Source organism: Macaca fascicularis, chromosome 16 (genome assembly GCF_037993035.2).
Source record: "Macaca fascicularis isolate 582-1 chromosome 16, T2T-MFA8v1.1".
In the NCBI taxonomy this organism is placed as follows: domain Eukaryota; kingdom Metazoa; phylum Chordata; class Mammalia; order Primates; family Cercopithecidae; genus Macaca; species Macaca fascicularis.
Window position 1 is genome coordinate 73,628,092 of NC_088390.1, and position 22,350 is coordinate 73,650,441.

At 38.9% G+C, this 22,350-nt stretch overlaps 1 protein-coding gene across 13 annotated transcripts in view; it reads right to left on the reverse strand.

The window, feature by feature from the left end:
- Nucleotides 1-22,350, reverse strand: part of HELZ (helicase with zinc finger) — a 178,206-nt gene that overhangs the window by 123,867 nt on the left and 31,989 nt on the right. For all 13 annotated transcript variants that reach the window (XR_012426037.1, XM_045374538.2, XM_045374535.2 and 10 more), the window contains 4 exons: nt 11,074-11,198; nt 8,918-8,974; nt 2,948-2,999; nt 1,490-1,565 (listed from right to left, as the gene is read on the reverse strand). Coding sequence is in view for 8 of the 13 variants with exons in the window: in XM_045374538.2 (XP_045230473.2) it covers nt 1,490-1,565; nt 2,948-2,999; nt 8,918-8,974; nt 11,074-11,198 (310 nt within the window). In the remaining 5 variants the exon portion in view is untranslated. The remainder of the gene's footprint in view (nt 1-1,489; nt 1,566-2,947; nt 3,000-8,917; nt 8,975-11,073; nt 11,199-22,350) is intronic.

Genomic DNA, 22,350 nt, shown 5'->3' on the forward strand with positions numbered 1-22,350 from the left:
ACTTCAAATCATTTTATGTTTCTTTTCAGTATGTCTTAATGGACCAAATCTTTGTCTTTCTATTGCTTGGCTTTAAATTATTTCCCTAAAAAGTTAAAGTGTTATATTCTTATCTGTACTTCAAATCTTCTCATATTTCCTTTTCATAGGACTGTGTTCTATCTCTTCTACAACATAACACCACTAGGATTTTCAATACTTACTCATTAGTTTCCTGACTTTCAATAATCAAAACCATGTAGCAAATTTCCTTCACTACCAAAAGCGATCTAAAGAGGTACTGAGAATTTATATCTAAAAATCCCACTAGTTACAAGTTCTTACAAAAAGAACCAAAGAGTTTATCATTTTAAATGTAACTTTAATCATTCATTCCACATTAGTAAATTATTAAATTTTGAAAGGTTAGCCCTTCAATATGAATTATTCATAAATTCTACATAAGAATTACATGAAGATAATATTTTTCAGAAAGGTTAAAACAATTTAACATTTCTTTATTTTACTTTTTACATAAAGTATTGTCAACTTTGATCACCACAACCTAAGTAAATTTCACATTAACAAATGGCCATGGTCAGGTGTGGTGGCTCACATCTGTAATTCCAGCATTTTGGGAGGCCAAGGCAGGAGAATCGCTTGAGCTCAGGAGTTCAAAACCAGCCTGAGCAACATGGAGAAACCCCGTCTCTACAAAAACATACAAAAATCAGTCAGGCTTGGTGGTACACACGGGTAGTCCCAGCTACTTGGGAGGCTGAGGTGAAAGGATCACTTGAGCCTGGGAGGCAGAGATGGCAGTGACCTGTGATCGAGCTACTGCATTCCCATCTGAGCAACAGAGTGAGACGCTATCTCAAAAAAAAAAAAAAAAGAAAAGAAAGAAAGAAAAGAAAAACAAAAGGACAGAAATTAAGTTCAGCCATAATAATACAACTGGTATTATAAAAGACTACTGAGGCTGGGCACAGTGGCTCATGCCTGTAATCCCAGCACTTTGGGAGGCCAAAGCGGGCAGATCACGAGATCAGGAGTTTAAGACCAGCCTAGCCAACACAGTGAAACCCCATCTCTACTAAACATACAAAAAAATTAGCCAGGTATGGTGGCACGTGCCTGTAATTCCAGCTACTCAGGAGGCTGAGGAAGGAGAATCGCTTAAACCCGGGAGGCGGAGGTTGCAGTGGGCCGAGATCGTGCCACTGCATTCCAGCCTGGGCGACAGGGAGAGACTCCATCTCAAAAAAAAATAAATAGATAAAAATAAAAGACTACTGAACAGTCTTAACAACCTGCACTTAGATCACTGTTTTTTAGAATTAAAGGAAGACGACTCATCAACATGCTTTTGACTTTTATTATTTAATGATAATGACCTTTATGGCTTCTGTTTCAAATTGAAAATAAACCATTTCACTCCATTAGATAAGGAAAATTATCTGTTCTTTCAACAAAACATGTCATTGTTTAAAAAAAAAATTCACATTACCTTTTACACAAAGTATATTCCTCGCTGCTTGTGATTCCCCTAGGTGGTGGGCGGAAATGCCAACCATTACAAGACCCTAGGGAGTAATTAGGATATAGTCTTATCATTTGAGGCTAGCCAGTAATTCTGATATTTTAATGTATAAGAAACACTACAATCCCTCCACACACATCATCCCATATGATATAAAAAAGAACATGACATACTTGCCTCTACCAAAAAAGTAATCTACCAATCAGCTACATAAAACGTAGGAATCACTGAAGAGGCAGTTTCCCAGCAGTTACTTAAATCAAGCTGGTGACTCTGACTCTGTCCTAGCAACTGGTGGACAGGTTTCCATGCAATCTCTTCCCTAACAGCACAAGGCGGGTGGCTGGCATATTGGTCATTTCTAGGCATGGGATGTTTGTCTATCAGGAATTCCTTCAGGAATGAAAAAAATCATTGTATCCTGGAAGGAAAGCTTACATAACAAATTCCACTACTGCATAGTGAGAAGTTGTTCCACATTATCACATTATCATCCATGTTCCTTAGGATTTGTCTGTCACATGTCACTGTAGAATGTAATCCTTCTTTATAATTGAAATACAGTTCAAAAAGTTGAATTCTGAGACAGGAGCTAGAAACGTAATTATTTATTTACTTGTGAATACAATGAGCTTTGAGTTGTTTGGATAAGAGTTTCTAAATAAGCCAGGGAAAATAAGGATTATGAGGGAAAACAGACTAGAGCTTTATAGAGGTTGAGCAGCAACAAGTTTCAAGGAACTTACAGTCATTTTTTACTTCCTCACAAGTCATTATGCCCCCCAGAAAAGGAAAAGAAAGATATTCAGCCAGGTTGAGTTTAAAGCTGTGCTTCATCTCTTACTAGCTGTGTGACTTTGGGGGAACTCATAAACCTTAATGTAAGTTTCATCACCTGTCAAAAAGATGAAGAAGGACTCTAAGAAGTCAGTACATGTTTTGTGAAAGACACTGCCCGTAGTACACAGCATTCAGCAGGCACTCAATGAATGTTCATCTTTTCCCTTTCCTCTGGTGAGAGGAGAGGAGATCACAGAGTTTCATTAGGGCAGGAACAACTCAGCTTACAGATCAAAACTTCCAAAAAGTGGTAACTGTACTAGCATAGGACAGAGAAAGAAGAAAAATCTTCCCTCTACAGATTGTTAAGAATGATGTTTAAATTTAGTCCTACATGGAGGCAAGGAAATAAACAAGATGACCTCTGAAGTTACCTCCTACCTCCATTACTCCATTATTCTATGAAAAAGTACCAGGGAGAAAATTGCTTTCATCTACACCTACTTCTTAAAATTAAAATCTTATATTCTCTCCTACATCACCATTTATAAGTACCGCAACTCAGTAAATTTTCTCCCAATAATTAATAAAAAAGCAAAGCCCATATTCACAGCTACCAGAAGTTACACAGCGTTTGGCACTTACCCTCATCTAAGTCTTCCACGTGATATCCAGAGAGGGCGTTACTAGTTGCTGTCTGCAATTTTCCAAATGAAAGACATTTTTTAACGAAGAAATAATCAGTTGATGCTGAACTAAATTTGAACATTTTCAACATTAAAACAAAGGTGAAGTTGGAATACTCAGAAATTTTTAATAACATTAATATATTACCAATGATTTTAGTATTTTTCTATGTTAAACTATAATTAAATATGGAAAACATGTATTTGTGAGGCTCTCATTAAGGAAACTGATAGAGACCTCCTACACAGAAATTAACTGGCAGAAGAAGAGAAGTCCAAGTCTCCGGTCCTGAACCTCACGGGGTAGCATCTTCCATCCATTTATTCACTTTACTCTCCTCTTCATAACACCTTGAAAATGTCTGATTACAGAGGTCCTTTTCCATTTTTTTTCTTTTTTTTGAGACCAAGTCTTGCTCTTTCACCCAGGCTGGAGTGAAGTGGCACAATCTCAGCTCACTGCAACATCCACCCCCTGGGTTCAAGTGATTCTCCTGCTTTAACCTCCTGAGTAGGTGGGATTACAGATGCCCATCACCATGCCTGACTAATTTTTGTATTTTTAATAGAGATGGGGTTTCACCATGTTGGCCAGGCTGGTCTCCAACTCCTGACCTCAGGTGATCCACCCACCTCGGCCTCCCAAAGTGCTAGAATTACAGGCATGAGCCACCATGCCCAGCTAGAGGTTCCTTTCTCTTGCAGCTAATGGCGTGCTACCAGTTTGGAGCCTGGGAGCACTTCCTGCCAGGTCCCCCACTCACTCTGAGATGAGCCCTTCTCCCACAGAGAAGTCCAAGGCTAGGGATCCATTCGCTCTAACTTCCTCAGATAAATCGCCAATCTGCGCATTTGGTTCTAACTTTACCCTAAGCTCTACACCTCCAATTTCAACAAAGTGCCAACCATAGTACTTTTTCTAAACTATTCTGTAGTATTTTACATGCTGGATCGTTACCAGCTATATACAGATCTGCTGTCAGCAGTCTGTAACTGCCTTTCTATATTCTTGTACCTCTCAAAGTATCTGGCACATAATAATGGGTGCTCAGTAAATGTTGGATGAGCGGGTGGGTGGATAGATAAGACGGTTGATGAGCTGGATGGAGGGTTGGATGGATGGATGGATGGATGGATGGATGGATGGATGGATGGATGGATGGATGGATGGGTGGATGGGTGGGTGGGTGGGTGGATGGGTGGGTGGGTGGATGGGTGGATGGATAAATGGATGATTTACCTAAGCACTTTAAATGCAATGGGTCCAAAGCAAAATTCATCAACTTTATCCCAAAGTTGATCCTTCTTCAGTGTCCTTTATCACAAGTTAATGGATTATTGATACCCAAAGAGAGCCAAGCTGAAATTTTTAAAGCCATCTTGAACTCCTCCCTCTTCTATCCTGCCCTGAATATTCTCCAAATCTTGTCCAAATAGGTCCAGAATGTCTTTCATCTCTCTTACATTCTCTCCTCCCACTTCCACTGTCCTAGGTAAAGCCCTAATTACCACTTGTCTCATTTATCCCTGAACCAACTGACAGCTTGCCAATCTTGCCCTGTATCAAGTCACCTGTGGGTCTTTACTAAGTCATATGGTTTGGCTGTGTCCCCACCCAAATCTCATCTTGAATTGTAGCTCCCATAATTCCCTCATGTTGTGGGAGGGACCCAGTGGGAGACAACTGAATCATGGGAGCAGTTTCCCCCGTATCATTCTTGTGGTAGTGAATAAGTCTGATAACATCTAATGGTTTTATAAGGGGAAACCCCTTTCACTTGGCTCTCATTCTTCTCGTCTGCCGCCATGTGGATGTGCCTTTCACCTTCCGCTATGATTGTGAGCCCTCCCCAGCCACATGGAACCATGAGTCCATTAAACCTTTCTACTGTAAACTGCCCAGTCTCAAGTATGTCTTTATTAGCAGTGTGAAAACAGACTAATATAGACTAATATACTTAGCTATCCCTATCCTTTAAACTCAGTTCTCACACTTCTGCCTCCCTGATTTCCCTGCAGAGTTTTCCCCTTTCCCTGCCTGTATTTTGTGATAGCACTTACTGACCACAGGCTGCCCTGTGTGCACATTAGCTATGTGCATCTCTGACCTGACAGATTGCTTTTCATGGACATCTCAGCTTTCCAGAACCTTGAACAGCACAGGTGCTCAGTAAATGTTAAACTGAATCAGAAGGAGTAAACAGTATCCCAAGATGAAATCTGGAATATCTTGTACCATAGAAAGAATGTCATGAATGCTAACTGGTCATAACTGAAACAATACTATCACTATAATTTATATGCGGTTGATTAAATTGTACTTTTTAGGTTGGGCTTGAACTAAACTCTGTAATACTGTTTCTACAGGAAAATGCCTTCTGATTATCAGTAAAGCACTTACTAAGGAGTTTTTAAAAGGCAACCCATTCTTTTTGTAAAATGAAGGGCTGAATATAAGAATACACAGATTAACAAATCAGGAGTAACTACTCATACTATAAGCATTCTATGCTGCAAAAAAAAAAAAAAAAAAAAAAAAAAGCCATTAAAAGATCTCTTTAAATTCTCCACGCAAGGTCTATGTGCCACTGTCACAAACTAGCCCTTCAAATGATTCTGTTTACATAACATATATAAATAGATAAGCTAAAAATTCACTGCAAGTAGGAAAATTTTAAAGTATCTCCTTTTTAAAACCTATCAAAATAAATTTCTCAAATGTGCAAGAAAAATAACAGGAATAAAAATGTTTAATAAACATTATTAAAATGTTTTGGTCATAAAATAAAGCCTAAAACACTTAAAAATGTTGGCAAGAACACCACACGGTGCATTTCAGCAGGCAGCGCCTGCAAGGATCAGTGGCGACCCACGCAGGCCTGTGCTGACACTGAGCTCTAGGTCTCGTGGGGATCTGGGGAGCAGCACATGCTCAGCAGAGAACTGGCAAAGTAAGGCACTCAGCCCAGCTAACTATTTAGTAGTACTCGCTTTTAGGTTCCAAAGCATTGTGATTGTTTTTTTAAACACTCTATTTATGCGCTCATACTCCAAAACAAAAAGACAACAGTTTATCATCATTAGTCTTTACTGACACCTTCAGGAAAAACGGCCAAAGATTACACTGCTAGAACTATAAATTCAGAATTAAATCTATTAATCAGATATTTTAAATGTTACTAAAGAATATTTACTAAACAATACTTGTTTTTGTTTTTATAAATCAGCCTTGAGTTCCAGGTCTTTAGTCTCATCCACTAGCATTTCCAAGTTAAATGCCAACTTAGCCCAATCTTTAAATAACAAATTGTTGCTATTTTTAAATGTGTCATGTGCAATAATCAATAAGGGTAGCATTGTTTGTTAGCTTTTCCTAAACGGTTATCTTTTAATAACATCAATTCACTAACCAAAAAGACTACTACTCTAGTCAGATAGAAAAAAAATTACAAAAACTTAAGTCACTTCTTCCAAAAGTATAGTCACAAAATAAGAGTCAAGTGATATTTGTGGCCTTACATGCAACAGGATTATAAACATTAAAAATAAAATAAATTGCATGTGTTTATCAGATGTAAAGCTGGTAATTCAATTAAGGCAATAAAAGAAGAACAAAGCCAAAAATCTTAATGAAATGAAAGGTCATTTTATGCTCTCATTTTAAAAGTCTACAACATTTACAACTGCCTTCTGTTACTTCTTAGAAATTAAAATGGCTACATATACACTATTAGGTTGGTGCAAAGTAATTGTGGCTTTGCCATTATTTATTTATTTATTTATTTTATTTTTTGAGACACAGTCTCACTCTGTCGCCCAGGCTGGAGTACAATGGTACAATCTCGGTTCACTGCAACCTCCGCCTCCTGGGTTCAAGCCATTCTCCTGCCTCAGCCTCCCAAGTAGATGGGATTACAGGCACCTGCCACCATGCCTGGCTAATTTTTTTATTTTTAGTAGAGACAGGGTTTCAACATGTTGGTCAGGCTGGTCTCAAACTCCCGACCTCAGGTGATCCGCCCACCTTGGTCTCCCAAAGTGCTGGGATTCTAGGCGTGAGCCACCGCACCGGGCCTGTTTTGCCATTCCTTTCAAAGGCAAAAACTGCAATTACTTTTGCACCAACCTAATACCTATATATACATATGGCTTTGAAGTTAGTGAGAGCTTACTAATTCTCGGTTAATTCACAATCAGGCAACATAAGACAAAGAAAATGGAATTTAGAAGAAAAAGCCTAGTAGTAGCAAAACAGTTATTTTTTCCAGCTTGTATAATCCACGGTAACCATCTTCTTTGCTGTTTTTTTGGTATGAACTGGGATACATTACTACATTTGGAATCGAAAGGAACCTACAGGAGGTCAAAGTTGACACCAGGGTCTCTGCACATCCCCTCTGGCTGTCTGAAGTGCCCTCTATCTCACTCTCCATGAGATAAGCACCTTCTGGACTCTCAGCTCTTGATTTAACTGTCTCAGTCCCTGGCCACCAAATCCAGTGATTTTTCCAGCAGAAGAGTTCATTCTTTTCCCTCATACCACCTACCTCTCTGTGAATTACACCTACGGTTGTTTAATTCATTTATTTGTCTATCTCCTTCCTAAACTTTAACCTCCAAGAGGACAAGAACCATGTTCAGTGTTGTATCCCCAGCAACAAGCACAGTACCTAGCACACAGGAAGTGCTCGATTCTTGAATAAATAAGCCAATTAATCACTGTACGTGGGCTTTTATTTATGACCAAAGCTGACAAAATGGCTTTTTAAATAAGACATCTAAAAATAAAAATACTTTTGTTTTTTGTTTTTTTTGAGACAGAGTCTTGCTCTGTGCCCCAGGCTAGAGTGCAGTGGCGCGATCTCGGCTCACTGCAAGCTCTGCCTCCCGGGTTCACGCCATTCTCTTGCCTCAGCCTCCCGAGTAGCTGGGACTACAGGCGCCCGCCACCACGCCCGGCTAGTTTTTTGTATTTTTTAGTAGAGACGGGGTTTCACCGTGTTAGCCAGGATGGTCTCGATCTCCTGACCTTGTGATCTGCCCGCCTTGGCCTCCCAAAGTGCTGGGATTACAGGCTTGAGCCACCGCGCCCGGCCATAAAAATACTTTCATATGCCTATATGAAGAAGAGAAATTTACAAAGCTCAGGGCCTTTTACATGCCACTGTTGTCCCCGACCTTCCATGTGTCCTCCAAGTCCTTCACTGAAGTACTTTTTTGTTCACTATTTATCCTCACACACATTATTTCCATCTCCTAAACACATTCCTTAAAGACAGTCCTTAAGTCACAGACTTCCATCAGGTGCTTTAAAAAAGACAAAAAGAAGGCCTGGTGTGATAGCTCATGCCTGTAATCCCAGCACTTTGGGAGGCAGAGGCAGATGGATCACTTGAGCCCCGGAGACCAGCCGGGGCAACATGGCAAAACTCCATCTCTAGCAAAAATTAAAAGTAAAAATATTAGCCAGGCGGTGGAGTGCGCCCATAGTTCCAGCTACTCAGGAGGCTTAGGTGGGAGGATCACCTGAGCCGAGGGAGGTCGAGGTTGCAGTGAGCAGTGATCACGCCACTGCACTCCAACCTGGGTAACAGAGCGAGACCCAGTCTCAAATAAATAAATAAGAAATAAATAAGGCTTGAGGAGTATCTCATTTTTAATGATAGCATTTCATTTTCTAGTAGCCAGAAGTAGTTAAAAACTAAACTTTCCCAATCATCTTCCCATTTGTTGTCCAGGAGAAGCAGCGTTCCCAGGATGGGACTGTGGGTTACGGGGGTTACGAGGGTAGGCTGGCAGTCCTACTGCCCCACCTTTACAGACTTGCCTTCCGGCTGATGTCACAAAGGTTTTCCAAAATTTCATACATAATGCTTACTAGACAGATTGAGTCAAACTCTTCCAAACAGATCCACTGAAATGGTCTTACCTCTGTTTCTGAAAGAAGTGTTTTTAGTCTTGTCAAATCCTTTGTTACCATCCCATTCTGAAAGGGTGAATAAAAAAGAGAAAAACCAATTAGTATATTAGTTCGTTACTATGGCAACTTAGCTCAATTCCTCTGTTGTTTCTGAAGTTTATTTGTAAAAAACAATGTTATCCTCATCCCTCATCACTACTACTATTAACAATGATAATAAAGCAACACATCTACAAGGAAAGTTTAAAAGGTTAACAGGAAAAACTATACAGAGTGCCTTTTCTGGTAAGTAAAACCACTGTATTCACCTTACATTAATTAAAATTAATTCAAGAAAATATTAACAACAGGTACCACCACAGAGCAAGATAGCATAAATGAAAAGGGAAATAATCTATAGCTGTTTTTAACCTTTTCCTTAAGATTAATAAGCTTTTATGTACAAAATGGTGAATTCAGCCATGATTCAGAAAGATTCATAAGCTGATCACACCACTTTAAAAATGACTCTTTAATAAAAGGAAAATACTGCTCTGAAATCTAAATTTCATTTGAGATTTAAAAGTAAATTACTCTTTATTAGTTTTAAATTTAAAAACAACAGGTAAAACTGTAATATACTTAACGTATACAGAAAAGTCCTTTAATGACAATCTTAATAACAAAGAAGAGAGATATTCCTTTATCATCTACTTAGAACTAAATAGCTATATAATTTTTCTATGCTAATAAATTTTAGCTTTTAAGTTCATTTGTGAATCTGGTGAAATCAAAAGACACTGATAAACATAATTAAACAAGTCACTGCACAATAATTCCTTAGAAAATAACTATCCCGAGATGGGCCAATACATTACACTCAAAAACATACCAAGTACTTTCCTAACTTCTTTTTAACCAAATATAGTTATTTAATATTTGAAGTAAAAGCACAAATCTGCCTCATAATTTTATCACCTATATCAATTCAGAATAGGTAAGATACAGGGAATTCACACAGCAGAGCAAAGTATACATATACTTTCTTGCTCTCACTGTTTTTCATTACGATTCTTGAAAATTATCAACAAATTTCATAAGTTACGAACTGGTTTTAAAAAAAAGGTTATAGCTCTTCCACTTTCTACAGATTATCAATTCCAAAGTTTCAAAAAGTAGTCTTTCAACTATCTTAACAAAAAAAAAGCCAAAAAATTAAACACAGTGCTGAGCAAGTGGCATATGCCTACTGCCCTAGCTATTGAGGAGGTTGAAACAGCATCACTTGAGCCCAAGAGTTCAAAGCTGTAGTGCACTATGATCACCCCCTGTGAATAGCCACTGCACTCCAGCCTCAGCAATATAGCAAGACCCCGTCACCTAAAAAAATCAAATGCTACATTTACAAAACTGATTATAAAGTCTGAATAGAGTTAGTTAGTTCCATCAGAGCGGTTATGGATATTACTTACACACATATGAAAAGAAACAGAAGCCCTTATTACTTAGTCTGGATAGATTTAAACATTTATGAAATAAATTGTTGAATGTAAGAACCCTATCAGATCATATGTCCACATCAGCATTTTAAAACTCAGGCTCTGTTAAATACTATCTTCAAAGAAAATCACTTGGTTAACCTAAATTATTTAAAAGTATCTATAATTCTTATACATATAATCACAAACTACAAGAATCAATAATTAAACATCAGTTTGGTCTTGAAAAAAGAGCAGGGGCTCACGCCTGTAATCCCAGCACTTTGGGAGGCCAAGGAGGAAGGATCACTTGAGCCCAGGAGTTCAAGACCAGCCTGGGCAACACAATGAGACCTCGTCTCCACAAAAAGTCAAAAATTAGCAGGGATGGTGGTGTGCATCTGTAGTCCCAGCTACTCAGGAGGCTGAGGCAGGAGGATCACTTAGGCCTAGGAGGTTGAAGCTGCAGTGTGCAGTGATCACACCACTTCATTCAGCCTAGACAACAGACTGAGACCTTGTCACAAAAAAAAAAAAAAAAAGAAAGAAAGAAAAGAAAAACAAGTATTACATCTCAGGATACTCATGAATTTTGCTTTCTAATAAGAACTAAGAGAAAAAAATATACACTTTTTTTCCCACAATATACCTAAGGAATCAAACAAAAAATTGTTTTCAGGCATACAAAATTAGAGCTTATCAACATACCAGGGACTCTCCTGTCAGTGACTTGGCAAGAATGGTGGATATAGGTTGGAGCTTCCCTTTCAGCTGCATGCAGCAAAGCACTGCCCGAAAGGCATCCTCTCCCTTGGCCAGTCCTTCTCCCAGCACTGCCATGAAAGAACAGCCATCATTAACCACATGGACATTTAATGCACAATTTTCTTGATTATAGTATTAACACACTATCACAAGCATGGTTTTTTATATGTTAAAAGAATAACTTCAAATACTAGAGGGAAGCAGTGGTGTTTCTATTCCGTCCAAAACAGGCATATAAGAACAAGAAAAAACATGCCGCAATAAACATACCGAACTTACAACCAGTTGAGATCAAAATCACAGGAAGAATCTATCCTAAAGCTCTCGGGGGAAAAATACTGTTCAACCTATGAACCGGGTAAACGAGGGTTTTTAAACTGCAGACTTAGCTGAATAAAGTTCTCATGTTTTTTACAGTGACATAAGACTGGGTACCATTAAAATGAATAAGAATAGAAACTGCAAATCTCAACTAGATATTCCTAAGCAATTAAGAATTAGTCTTTATCAAATCCAACAAGATTTACTAAGAATCCAATGGCCCAGTGGCCATAGAAAATGCTACCCAAATTGTTTGCAAGGGTTTGCAGATTTAATCTAACACAATCATGAGGATCATGTTTCTAACGAAACAGAATATACTCATTTTTATGCCATGTCATTTGAGATGATTTCTCACAGCAACTGCTAATGGTTCAACTAGCAGAGCAATCTGTATCCTTCTCTGCATTGCTAAGTCCAAGGTTCTATTATTAGTTTGTACATACTTTAGCTTCCTTTGCAAGAAAATAATTTGCTGAAAGAAAATATTTTAGAAATTATTTTTTAAATTATTTCCAAGGAAATGTTTCTTTTAAGTATAGTATAACATACCATACATATAAAGTCCACTGGATCTGTTCATATTTTTGTTGTTATATCTTCTTATATTGTTTGATTTTTTATTACACAAACAAAAAAGTTCATCATAATCTCACTACTCAACAGTTTTCACTTATTCATTTTCTCCTCCAATTCTGATCAATATTCACATAATATTTACAATGATTGTAACGGATGCCAACATGACAGCTTGTATTCTATTTTTTTGCCCTCAGCACATTCAGTATTTTCCATGTGATCAGTGCTTATCATATTATTGGCTATATAATGTTCTATCAAGTAGATACATCAACTTATTTAACCTTTTCCTTGCAAGATAATTCCAATTATTAACTATTAAAAATAACACCATAATAAAAATCTTTACATATACCCTTTATTGAATCAGATTACTAAATTGAAAGTTGCAGTCTCTCTGTATTTGAAAGGGTTTTATTAAATTATTTTTAGTTTGGACAAATCAATTGTTTCAATCCATCCATATTACGGATCACTCATCTACTCAACAGTCACTAGATAATTCCAATTAAGTGAAAAACTCCAATAAGGTATCATTAAGAATCTCTTGAGTGTCTTACAAAGTTCCAAGGTAAGTATTCATTTCCCTCAGATCTTACTATTCCTAAAACTCTTCAAATCTGACCTTGGGCAAGTTACTTTATCTCTCTGACCCTCAGTGTGGCCATCTGTAAAATAGAAACATGTATAAATTTGCCATTAAAGATTAAATGAAATAATACAACTAAAATGCTCTCGCCAGGCATGGTGGTTCACGCCTGTAATCCCAGCATTTTGGGAGGCCAAGGCGGGCAGATCACCTGAGGTCAGGAGTTCAAGACCAGCCTGGCCAACATGGTGAAACCCCGTTTCTACTAAAAATACAAAAATTAGCCGGCATGGTGGTAGGCACCTATAATCCCAGCTACTCGGGAGGCTGAGGCAGGAGAACTGCTTGAACCCAGGAGGCAGAGGTTGCAGTGAGCCGAGATCGCACCACTGCACTCCAGCCTAGGGGACAAGAGCGAAACTCCGTCTCAAAAAAAAAAAAAAAAATTGCTCTGAAGAAAAATGACACTCCTACTAAGGTATGGATTAGTTACATCGCTAAGCCTATTTCCTCCCCTATCAGATGGAGGTGACAGTAGCTACTTCATAAGGTTGTGATAAAGATTAATTATGCTAATTAGAAAAGTATCTAGCAGTCTCCTGCATAAGAGTTCCCTACATATTACCTTCCCCTTCTAAAAATTTTACAGCAGTACTGAGCACTGCTGAGGAAATATCTTAGTTCATTTTTAGTAACAGATATTAAGAAACTAGTTGTCAAGAGCTGAAAAATGTTTGCAGGAATGAAAAAGTCTAAGAATATTTCAACCTCATATGATGATGTCACACTTAAAGAGTATTAAATCACATAACATTTTACAAACATGTTTCATAGATATTTGGTTTTGTATGAGGTATTTGCTGAATTTCATTTTGCAAAGTTTCTTCCACTACATTGCTGTATGAATATCTTAACATTTGTCAAATTTATGTTTCCCTTTTTTCCATCTCTTTTTCAGACATGAAGTAGTACTGACATACTTTCTTCCTGTTTCCCTTAAATGCAATTCAATTTATGTATGGGAAGATCCCATGTAAAAAAACTATGGCATAGAAATAGTCAATAACTATAAATAAAAACCTCTCCTGCTACTGTATTGTATAACAAAATTAAATTGCAATGCTGCCAATCTAGTTCCTTATTACCTTGAAAAAGCTTGGGGAAAAAAAAGTATGGCCTACTGTATTATTAAACTTGTCTTAGCTATAAAAATTGAACTTGCCAAAAGAGATGACATTAATAATATAATCTTGAACAATTGTAAAAAAGTCACAGCTCCTTGTAGATAAATTCTCTTCCCATCAACTATGTGTGAGATTGTACTGTGTGCACACAACTGTTCTCAAACTGAATTGTTCCTTTCTGTTTACTAGGAGTTACAAAGGAGGACTTCTGTCAGCTCGTTGTGTATCTTTTTTGTGGTATTTTCTAACACGTGAAACACGTCTTAGAATATTTTGGACTAGATACTGAGTAGTCTTAAAGGAGTAATATTCATTGAACTGTTTTAGCAAAATACATCTTTGCTGGGGTTCAATAGCCTCTGGCTATCACAAGGCAAAGATTAACAATTAAAATGCAATTCCCCTTGCTTGTAAAAAATTACCTACTTATTATAAGGAAAGTAATCTTAAAACAAGCTTATAGTAAATGTTGAGTATTATTCTCTACTGTTTTCAGTAATATGACCATATTAGGACTTTTTTGTTTTGTTTTGTTTTGTTTTTGAGACAGTTTCACTCTTGTTGCCAAGGCTGGAGTGCAATGGCACAATCTCGGCTCACCACAACCTTCGCCACCCAGGTTCAAGTGATTCTCCTGCCTCAGCCTCCTGAGTAGCTGGGCTTACAGGCACCTGCCACCACACCTGGCTAATTTTGTATTTTTAGTAGAGATGGGGTTTCTCCAAGTCGGTCAGGCTGGTCTTGAACTCCCAACCTCAGGTGATCCACCCACCTTGGCCTCCCAAAGTGCTGGGATTACAGGCGTAAATCACCACACCTGTTCTTTTTTTTCGAGATGGAGTTTCGCCTTTGTTGCCCAGGCTGGAGTGCAGTGGCATGATCTCAGTTCGCTGCAACCTCCACCTCCCAGGTTCAAGCCACTATCCTACCTCAGCTTCCCAAGTAGCTGGGATTACAGGCATGCACCACCACGCCCGGTTAATTTTGTATTTTTAGTAGCAGTGTTTCTCCATGTTGGTCAGATTGGTCTCGACCTCCTGACCTCACGTGATCCGCCTGCCTCTGCCTCCCAAAGTGCTGGGATTACAGGCATAAGCCACCACGCCCAGTCTTTTTTTTTTTTGAGATTAAGTCTCACTTTGTCGCCCAGGCTGGAGAGCAGCGTCATGATTAGGCTCACTGCAACCTCCGCCTCCTGGGTTCAAGCAATTCTCCTGCCTCAGCCTCACCAGTAGCTGGGATCACAGATGCGTGCTACCACACCTGGCTGATTTTTGCATTTTTAATAGAGACAGGTTTTCACCATGTTGGCTAGGCTGGTCTCGAACTCCTGACCTCAGGTGATCCACTCGCCTCAGTCTCCCAAAGCACTGGTACCACAGGCGTGAGTCACTATACCTGGACTAGGTTATTTATTTTATCAAATCCTTAGTTACTTCTGAAGTGTTTTATTAAAGAGCTTAGCCTAATGAAGGTATTTTTTCCAAAAGCTTTCCTAAAAATTTTTTTCATTACCATACAAACTAAATCCTTTATTCAGTAATGAAATAAAATAACTCATTGCTTAGATATAATCATGCTCTCAGAACTAACACTTCAGAAACTGAATTTAAAATGAAAATAAAGGCCGAGCCTATAATCCCAGCACTTTGGGAGGCTGAGGCAGGCGGATCACCTGAGGCCAGGAGTTAGAGACTAGCCGGGCCAACATGGCAAAATCCCATCTCTACTAAAAACACAAAAATTAGCCAGGCGTGGTGGCGCATGCCCATAATCCTAGCTTCTTGGGAGGCTGACTGCTTGTACCCAGGAGGCTGAAGGTACAGTGAGCTGAGATCAAGCCATTGCACTCCAGTCTGGGCGACGGAGCAAGACCCTGTCTCAAAACAAAAACAAAAACAAAAACAGCATGGATGGATCTCAAGAGGACCATGGTGAGTGGAAAAAAGCCATCTGAAAAGGTCATATGCTGTATGATTCCATTCCAAATTAGCTGGTAATTTGAAGTACAAATACTGCAAGTACAAAACACTGCTATTTTTCTTCCTAAAGGTGTTATTTAAAATAATCAAATTGCTTTTCCATGTTATCAACCTCATTTTGGAACAAAGAACCACAAATGATGAGAAAACTCTTTATTACATTCTCAAAGTGGCAAAATTAGAGAACTGAAGAACAGATTAGTGGTTGCCAAGGGTTAGAAAAGGTAGTAAGGAAGGGTGGTTGAGTGTGACTGTAAAGGAGTAGTACATTTCCTGAGAAAGAACAACAAAAAAACAAGTTTTTTAAAAAAAAAACTGTAAAAGGTAGGAGGCAGCACAAGGGAGATCTTCACGATGATGGAGCAGTTCTGTATCTTAATTGTGTTGGCGGTTAAATCAGTCTACACATGATCAAAATGACACAGAATACACACACTCCTTGTACTAATGTTAATTTCCTTGTTTTGATATGGTGCTAGTTACGTAAGACATAACAACTGTGGGAAAGTAGGTGAAGGGTACATGGGACCTCTGCACTATCTTTGCCACTTCCTGTGAACCTATAATTATTTCAGAATAAAGAGTTTGAAATAAATAAAGCTTATATATAAATTTTTTTAAAAAATAGTTTGTAACTGGATCCAACAAACAATGAATTAAGAAATGTTGTTAAGGCTGGGTGCAGTGGCTCACATATGTAATCCCAACACTTTGGGAGGCCGAGGTAGGAGGATTGTTTGAGCCCAGTAGTTCGAGACACGCCTGGGCAACATGGCAAGACATCATTTCTTAAAAAAAAAAAAAACACACCACACACACACAAAAATTAGCTGGTTGTGGTGGCATGTGCCTATAGTCCCAGCTGCTTGGGAGGCTGGGGCGGGAGGATCACCTGAGCCCCAGAAGGTCATCAAAGCTGAGGTGAGCTGTGATCACACCATTGCACTCCAGCCTGAGTGACAGATTGAAACTCTGTCTCAAAAAAAAAGAAAAGAGAAAAGAGGAAAAAGAAAAAAGAAAAGAAGAAAAGAAAAGAAAGAAGAGAGGAGAGGAGAGGAGAGACGACGCGAGGCAGGAAGGCAAGGCAAAGGCAAGGGCAAGCGCAAAGGCAAGGGCAAAGGCAAAGGCAAGGCAAGGGAAGAAAAGGGAAGGGAGGGAGGGAGGAAGGAAGGGAAGGCAGGGAGGAAAGAAGGCAGGTTGGTTGTTGAACTGCATCTCTATTTTAAAAGCCTGGGGAATTAAAAAACAAAAACAAAAAACAAAAACATGGTATGGCACAGGAGCTTAAATACTGAAATTCTTGTCTCCAGCACACTAATATTACAATCATTTAAGCGATCCCGAGGCTCAATTTTTTTCATTTTTAGAATAATACAGTTATTTTTGTGCCTGTTTTCCAAGTTTTTAGGCTAAAGGAGATAAAAACATCTGCAAAATGCTGAAGTAGGCCGGGCGCAGTGGTTCCCGCCTATAATCCCAACACTTTGGGAGGCCGAGATGGGTGGATCACCTGAGGTCAGGAGTTCGAGACCAGCCTGGCCAGCATGGTGAAACCCCATCACTACTAAAAATACAAAAATTAGCCAGGCATGGTGGTGGGCATCTGTAATCCCAGCTACTCAGGAAGCTGAGGCAGGAGAATCGCTTGAACCCAGGAGGCAGAGGTTGCAGTGAGCCAAGATCGCGCCACTGCACTCCAGCCTGGGCAACAGAGCGAGACTCTGTCTCAAAAACAAAACAAAGCTGAAGTATACTCAAGTACTAGCTGAGGATAAAGCAAAGCAGCACGCCCTTTCAGATTAGAAAGACTTCAGTTCAAAACCACACTTCCACTCTGGACTGGCTCTGTGGTCTTAAGCAAGTAACTTAATCTCACAAAGTCTGTCTGCTCATCTGTAAAACTGGAATGGTAATACAATTTGACTAAACAACATATTTCAGAGGGCCCGACCCTGTGATAATTCTAAATAAATACTGTTACCCCATTCATTAAATATTTTTTGCAATAAGATTTTTAATTGCCATAGAAACTAATCAAAACTCTTCTGAGGACCAGGTGCAGTAGCTCACACCTGTAATCCCGACACTTTGGGAGGATGAGGCAAGAGGATCGCTTGAAGCCAGGATCACTCAAGACCAGCCTGGGCAACAAAGCAGAACCCCATCTCTACAAAAAATACAAAACAAAAATTAATCAAGTGTGCTGGCACATACTTTGTTGTCCCAGCTACTGGGGAGGCTGAAGCAGGAGGATCACTTGAGCCCAGGATTTCAAGGCTGCAGTGAGCTATAATCGCGCCACTGTACTCCAGCCTGGGTGACACCGTGACATGCCATCTCCAAATAAACAAATTCTTCTGAGAAGAAAGATAGTTACAGATATCACTTCCTCCCCCAGAGAGAGTACAGAAGTTTCAACCAATCGCCTATCAATTTGCCTTTCTAACAGTCAGCCTCTTTAACAGCAGTTGTTGATTACTGAATCATTTACTTCACAGGCCAAGTCTCACAACAATAAACGTCAATAGACGACCCAAGCCCCTTTGTTTGCAATGATGACTTCTTACATTAACAAAACCCTCAGCTAGGGTTTACAAATCTTACAGCCTCATAAAAAATTTTCATTGATGTTTATGATGATTAAGTTTAACCTACATATTACAAGTGGTATAATACTCTTAGTTGATAAGATTACTTTCTTTTGATTTTACTTTCTCCATTTACCTCATTCTTTTTTTAGTGTAAAAAAATGGCCAGGCACAGTGGCTCACACCTGTAATCCTAGCACCTTGGGAGGCCAAGGCGGGCAGATCACGAGGTCAAGAGATGGTGACCATCCTGGCCAAAATGGTGAAACCCTGTCTCTACTAAAAATACAAAAATTAGCTGGACGTGGTGGCACATGCCTGTAGTCCCAGCTATTTGGGAGGTTGAGGCAGGAGAATCACTTGAACTCAGGAGGCAGAGGTTGCAGTGAGCCGTGATCACGCCACTGCATTCCAGCCTGGCGACAGAACGAGACTCAAAAAAAAAAAAGAAAAAGAAAAGTAAGTTTCCTATATAATGACTATTCCAAAGGCAAAAATAGAATCATTATTTCATCAAAGTTTTTGTGTTATGCCAAATACGACTGATGTTCAGACAACGAAAAGTGACTTAACTACCTCACTTACCCAGTGGTCACTGGCTTGGCAATCTTCACTATCCAGAATACAACAATGAACTTGGAACTGAAACCCAGAACTTAAAAAGGTGCCCTTGGGTCCTAACTCAGAGTATGTTTACTCTTATTGAAGCAGAATTCCAGCTTTAAAATTTTATAACCTTTAATCAGTTCCTGGTTTAAACAAATCAGCCATTAAAAAAAAAAAAACTTTGGGGACAGAAAAACAGGTAAATTTGATTAAGGACTGGACTTTAGATAGGTTAGGGAATTATTAGGGAATTACATCGATTCTATTATGCTAATAATAATACTGTGGTTATGCGGTCTTGATCTTATTTTTTAGAGAGGTATACTGAAGTATTTAGGGGTAAATGTCATGATGTCTTTATTCTCAAATATTTCAGAAAAATGAAGTAAATATGGCAAAACATTAGTTGTTCAATCATAGTTTTGAGAATATGAATGTTTATTATATCATTTCCTCTACTTTCCTGTATGTCTTACATTTTTCATATTAAAAAAGAAATAATGGGCCGGGCACAGTGGCTCACACCTATAATCCCAGCACTTTGGGAGGCCAAAGCAGATGGACCACTTGAAGTCAGGAGTTCGAGACCACCCTGGCCAACATGGTGAAACCCCTTCTCTACTAAAAATACAAAAATTAGCCAGGCATGGTAGCGGACGCCTGTAATCCCAGTTACTCAGGAGGCTGAGGCGGGAGAACTGCTTGAGCCCGGAAGGCAGAGGTTGCAGTGAGCCAAGATTACACCACTGCACTCCAGCCTGAATGACAGAACGAAACTCTGTCTCAAAAAAAGAAGAAAGGGGGAAGGGAAGGGGAAAGGGAAGGAAAATAAAAGATTGCTTTTTAATTCCATGATGAAGACTGCTGGTCTGATTTCCTAACCCACAGTAGGTCAGAAGCTGCAAGTGGACAGGGAGAGTAGCTGCAATGAGGCATGTTGAGAGTTGGAAGAATGCAAATCGATAGCCTGACAGTAAGAGAACAGACATCAAGACTATGCTGTAAGGCCGAGGCGGGCAGATCACCTAAGGACAGGAGTTCAAGACCAGACTGGCCAATAGGGTGAAACCCCATCTCTACAAAAATACAAAAATTAGCTGGGCATGATGGCAGGTGGCTGTAATTCCAGTTACTGGGGAGGCTGAGGCAGGAGAATCGCTTGAACCCTGGAGGCAGAGGTTGCAGTGAGCTGAGATCGCACCACTGCACTCCAACCTGGGCGACAGCGACAGCAAGAGATGCCTTCTCAAAAGAAAAAAAAAAGGCTACACTGTATATAAAATGCAAACATAAGAAGTCAACGGTCTGGGGTGCTTAAACTACAAGCTATCCATGACCATCCCTGGAAGCATCTTAGCATTACAAAACTATAATTAACAGAGACTGAGGTTCACATGTTGCTTTTTATTACTGTCTAACCATAGTATTTCCTCTTACACAAAAATAATGTTACTAAAAGTTGAAAAGAAAAAATTACATGTAACAGCAGAACTCTACAACTATTAATATGCATGTATAATCTTGGCCAATATTTCCAAATGTCTATTTCAAATAAACAACTCTGGATATACTGCTTTTGGATTTATTTAAAAAATGACCATTTTCCAAGCTCTTACTTATCACATAAAGGGGAACAAGGAATGTGTAGAATGTAATTAATGAACTCCTTCCTTATTGCAAGCTAACCTATTTTTCACTTTTATACACAGCACTGCAATGACTACCACTCTGTATACAGTATTTTCTCTTTTGGATTACTGATTTAGGATAGTATTCCAGAAATGAGATTAGTGGGCCAAGGGTATGACTACATTACCAAGTTGCATTCCATTCCATACTCCACCAGTACCACAGAAGCATAATCATTTCATGACAACTTTATCTTAGGCAATGGATAAACTTGTATTTTAGTGATTCAAAAGTTGTGAAATAGCACCTAATTTTAAAATGCTAAGTAAAACAATTAACAGAATAATGCAACATATGTCCATATGCTCCTTCAGCATTTACTTTTGTAAGACTTTCCCTAAGTCACTGAACTTTCTAAGACTTTGGTTTGTACATCTTCAAAATAACAAGACTATCAATTTCACTAGTACTCAGGGCAATGAAAACTGAAGAGGAACTATTTCTCACACATGAGATTGGCAAAATTTCAACACTGACAGGTTTCAGTGATAGATTACAGACTGGGCAGTCTCGTCTATTGCTGTGGGTGTGTGCATCTGAAACTAATCTGACAGTGTCTATTAAAATTATAGGCAATCGCAGCACTTTGGGAGGCCGAGGCAGGCAGGTGATGAGGTCAAGAGATTGACACCATTCTGGCCAACATGGTGAAATCCTGTCTCTACTAAAAATACAAAAATTAGCTGGGCATGGTGGCACATGCCTGTAGTCCTAGCTACTCGGAAGGCTGAGGCAAGAGAATCGCTTGAACCTGGGAGGCATAGGGTGCAGTGAGCTGAGATCACACCACTGCACTCCAGCCTGGCAACGGAGCGAGACTCCATCTCAAAAATAATAATAATAATAATAAAATAAAATAAAAACAAAAAGTGTACATACTCCTTAACCCAGAAATCCAACTTTTAAGACTATCCTATAAAGGGCAACAAAAAGAAAGAACTTGTCTATTACAGGATGGTTTATAATGACAAACCAGAAAAGCAGAACCACCTAAATGCTCATCAATATGGGAATAGTTGAATAAAGAGCAGTACAACCACTCCATGGAATATTAAACAGGAATTGGAGCCAGTGTATTAATTTAGAACAATATTCATGGTATACTGATATGTAAGAAAGCAAGCTGCTAGGTGATGATCACAATATAACTCTTTTTTAATTTTTAAAGGAAAAACTTTCTATGTATCATAAGCACTTATGTTTGTCACTATAAAGGCACAGAAGACCTTTCTCATACAGCAAACTACTAACAATAATTTCTTCAGATGGGGGAAGGATAAATTATTCCTCTATATTATTTGACTTATTACTGTTTGCTCATTGTAATTTTAAAATTCCCATAGATAGCAGGGATTTTTTTAAAGGAAAATTCTACTAGATATCTCTTAATTTCTAGTTAACTTTCAAAGCATATACTTCTAGAAAATGAGGTGAACAAAGGTCAAAGAATCTTTAATGAACGGTTAAATTATGTTCAAAGGCCACAACATTATGTAATATAGTTTTGTAAGGTTTACAGCAAACATAGTTAATACTTCTTTTTTTTTTTTTTTTTTTTTCCAGACAGAGTCTCACTCTGTCACCCAGGCTGGAGTGCAATAGCACAATCTTGGCTCACTGCAGCCTCTGCCTCTCAGGTTCAAATGATTTGCCTGCCTCAGCCTCCTGAGTAGCTGGGATTA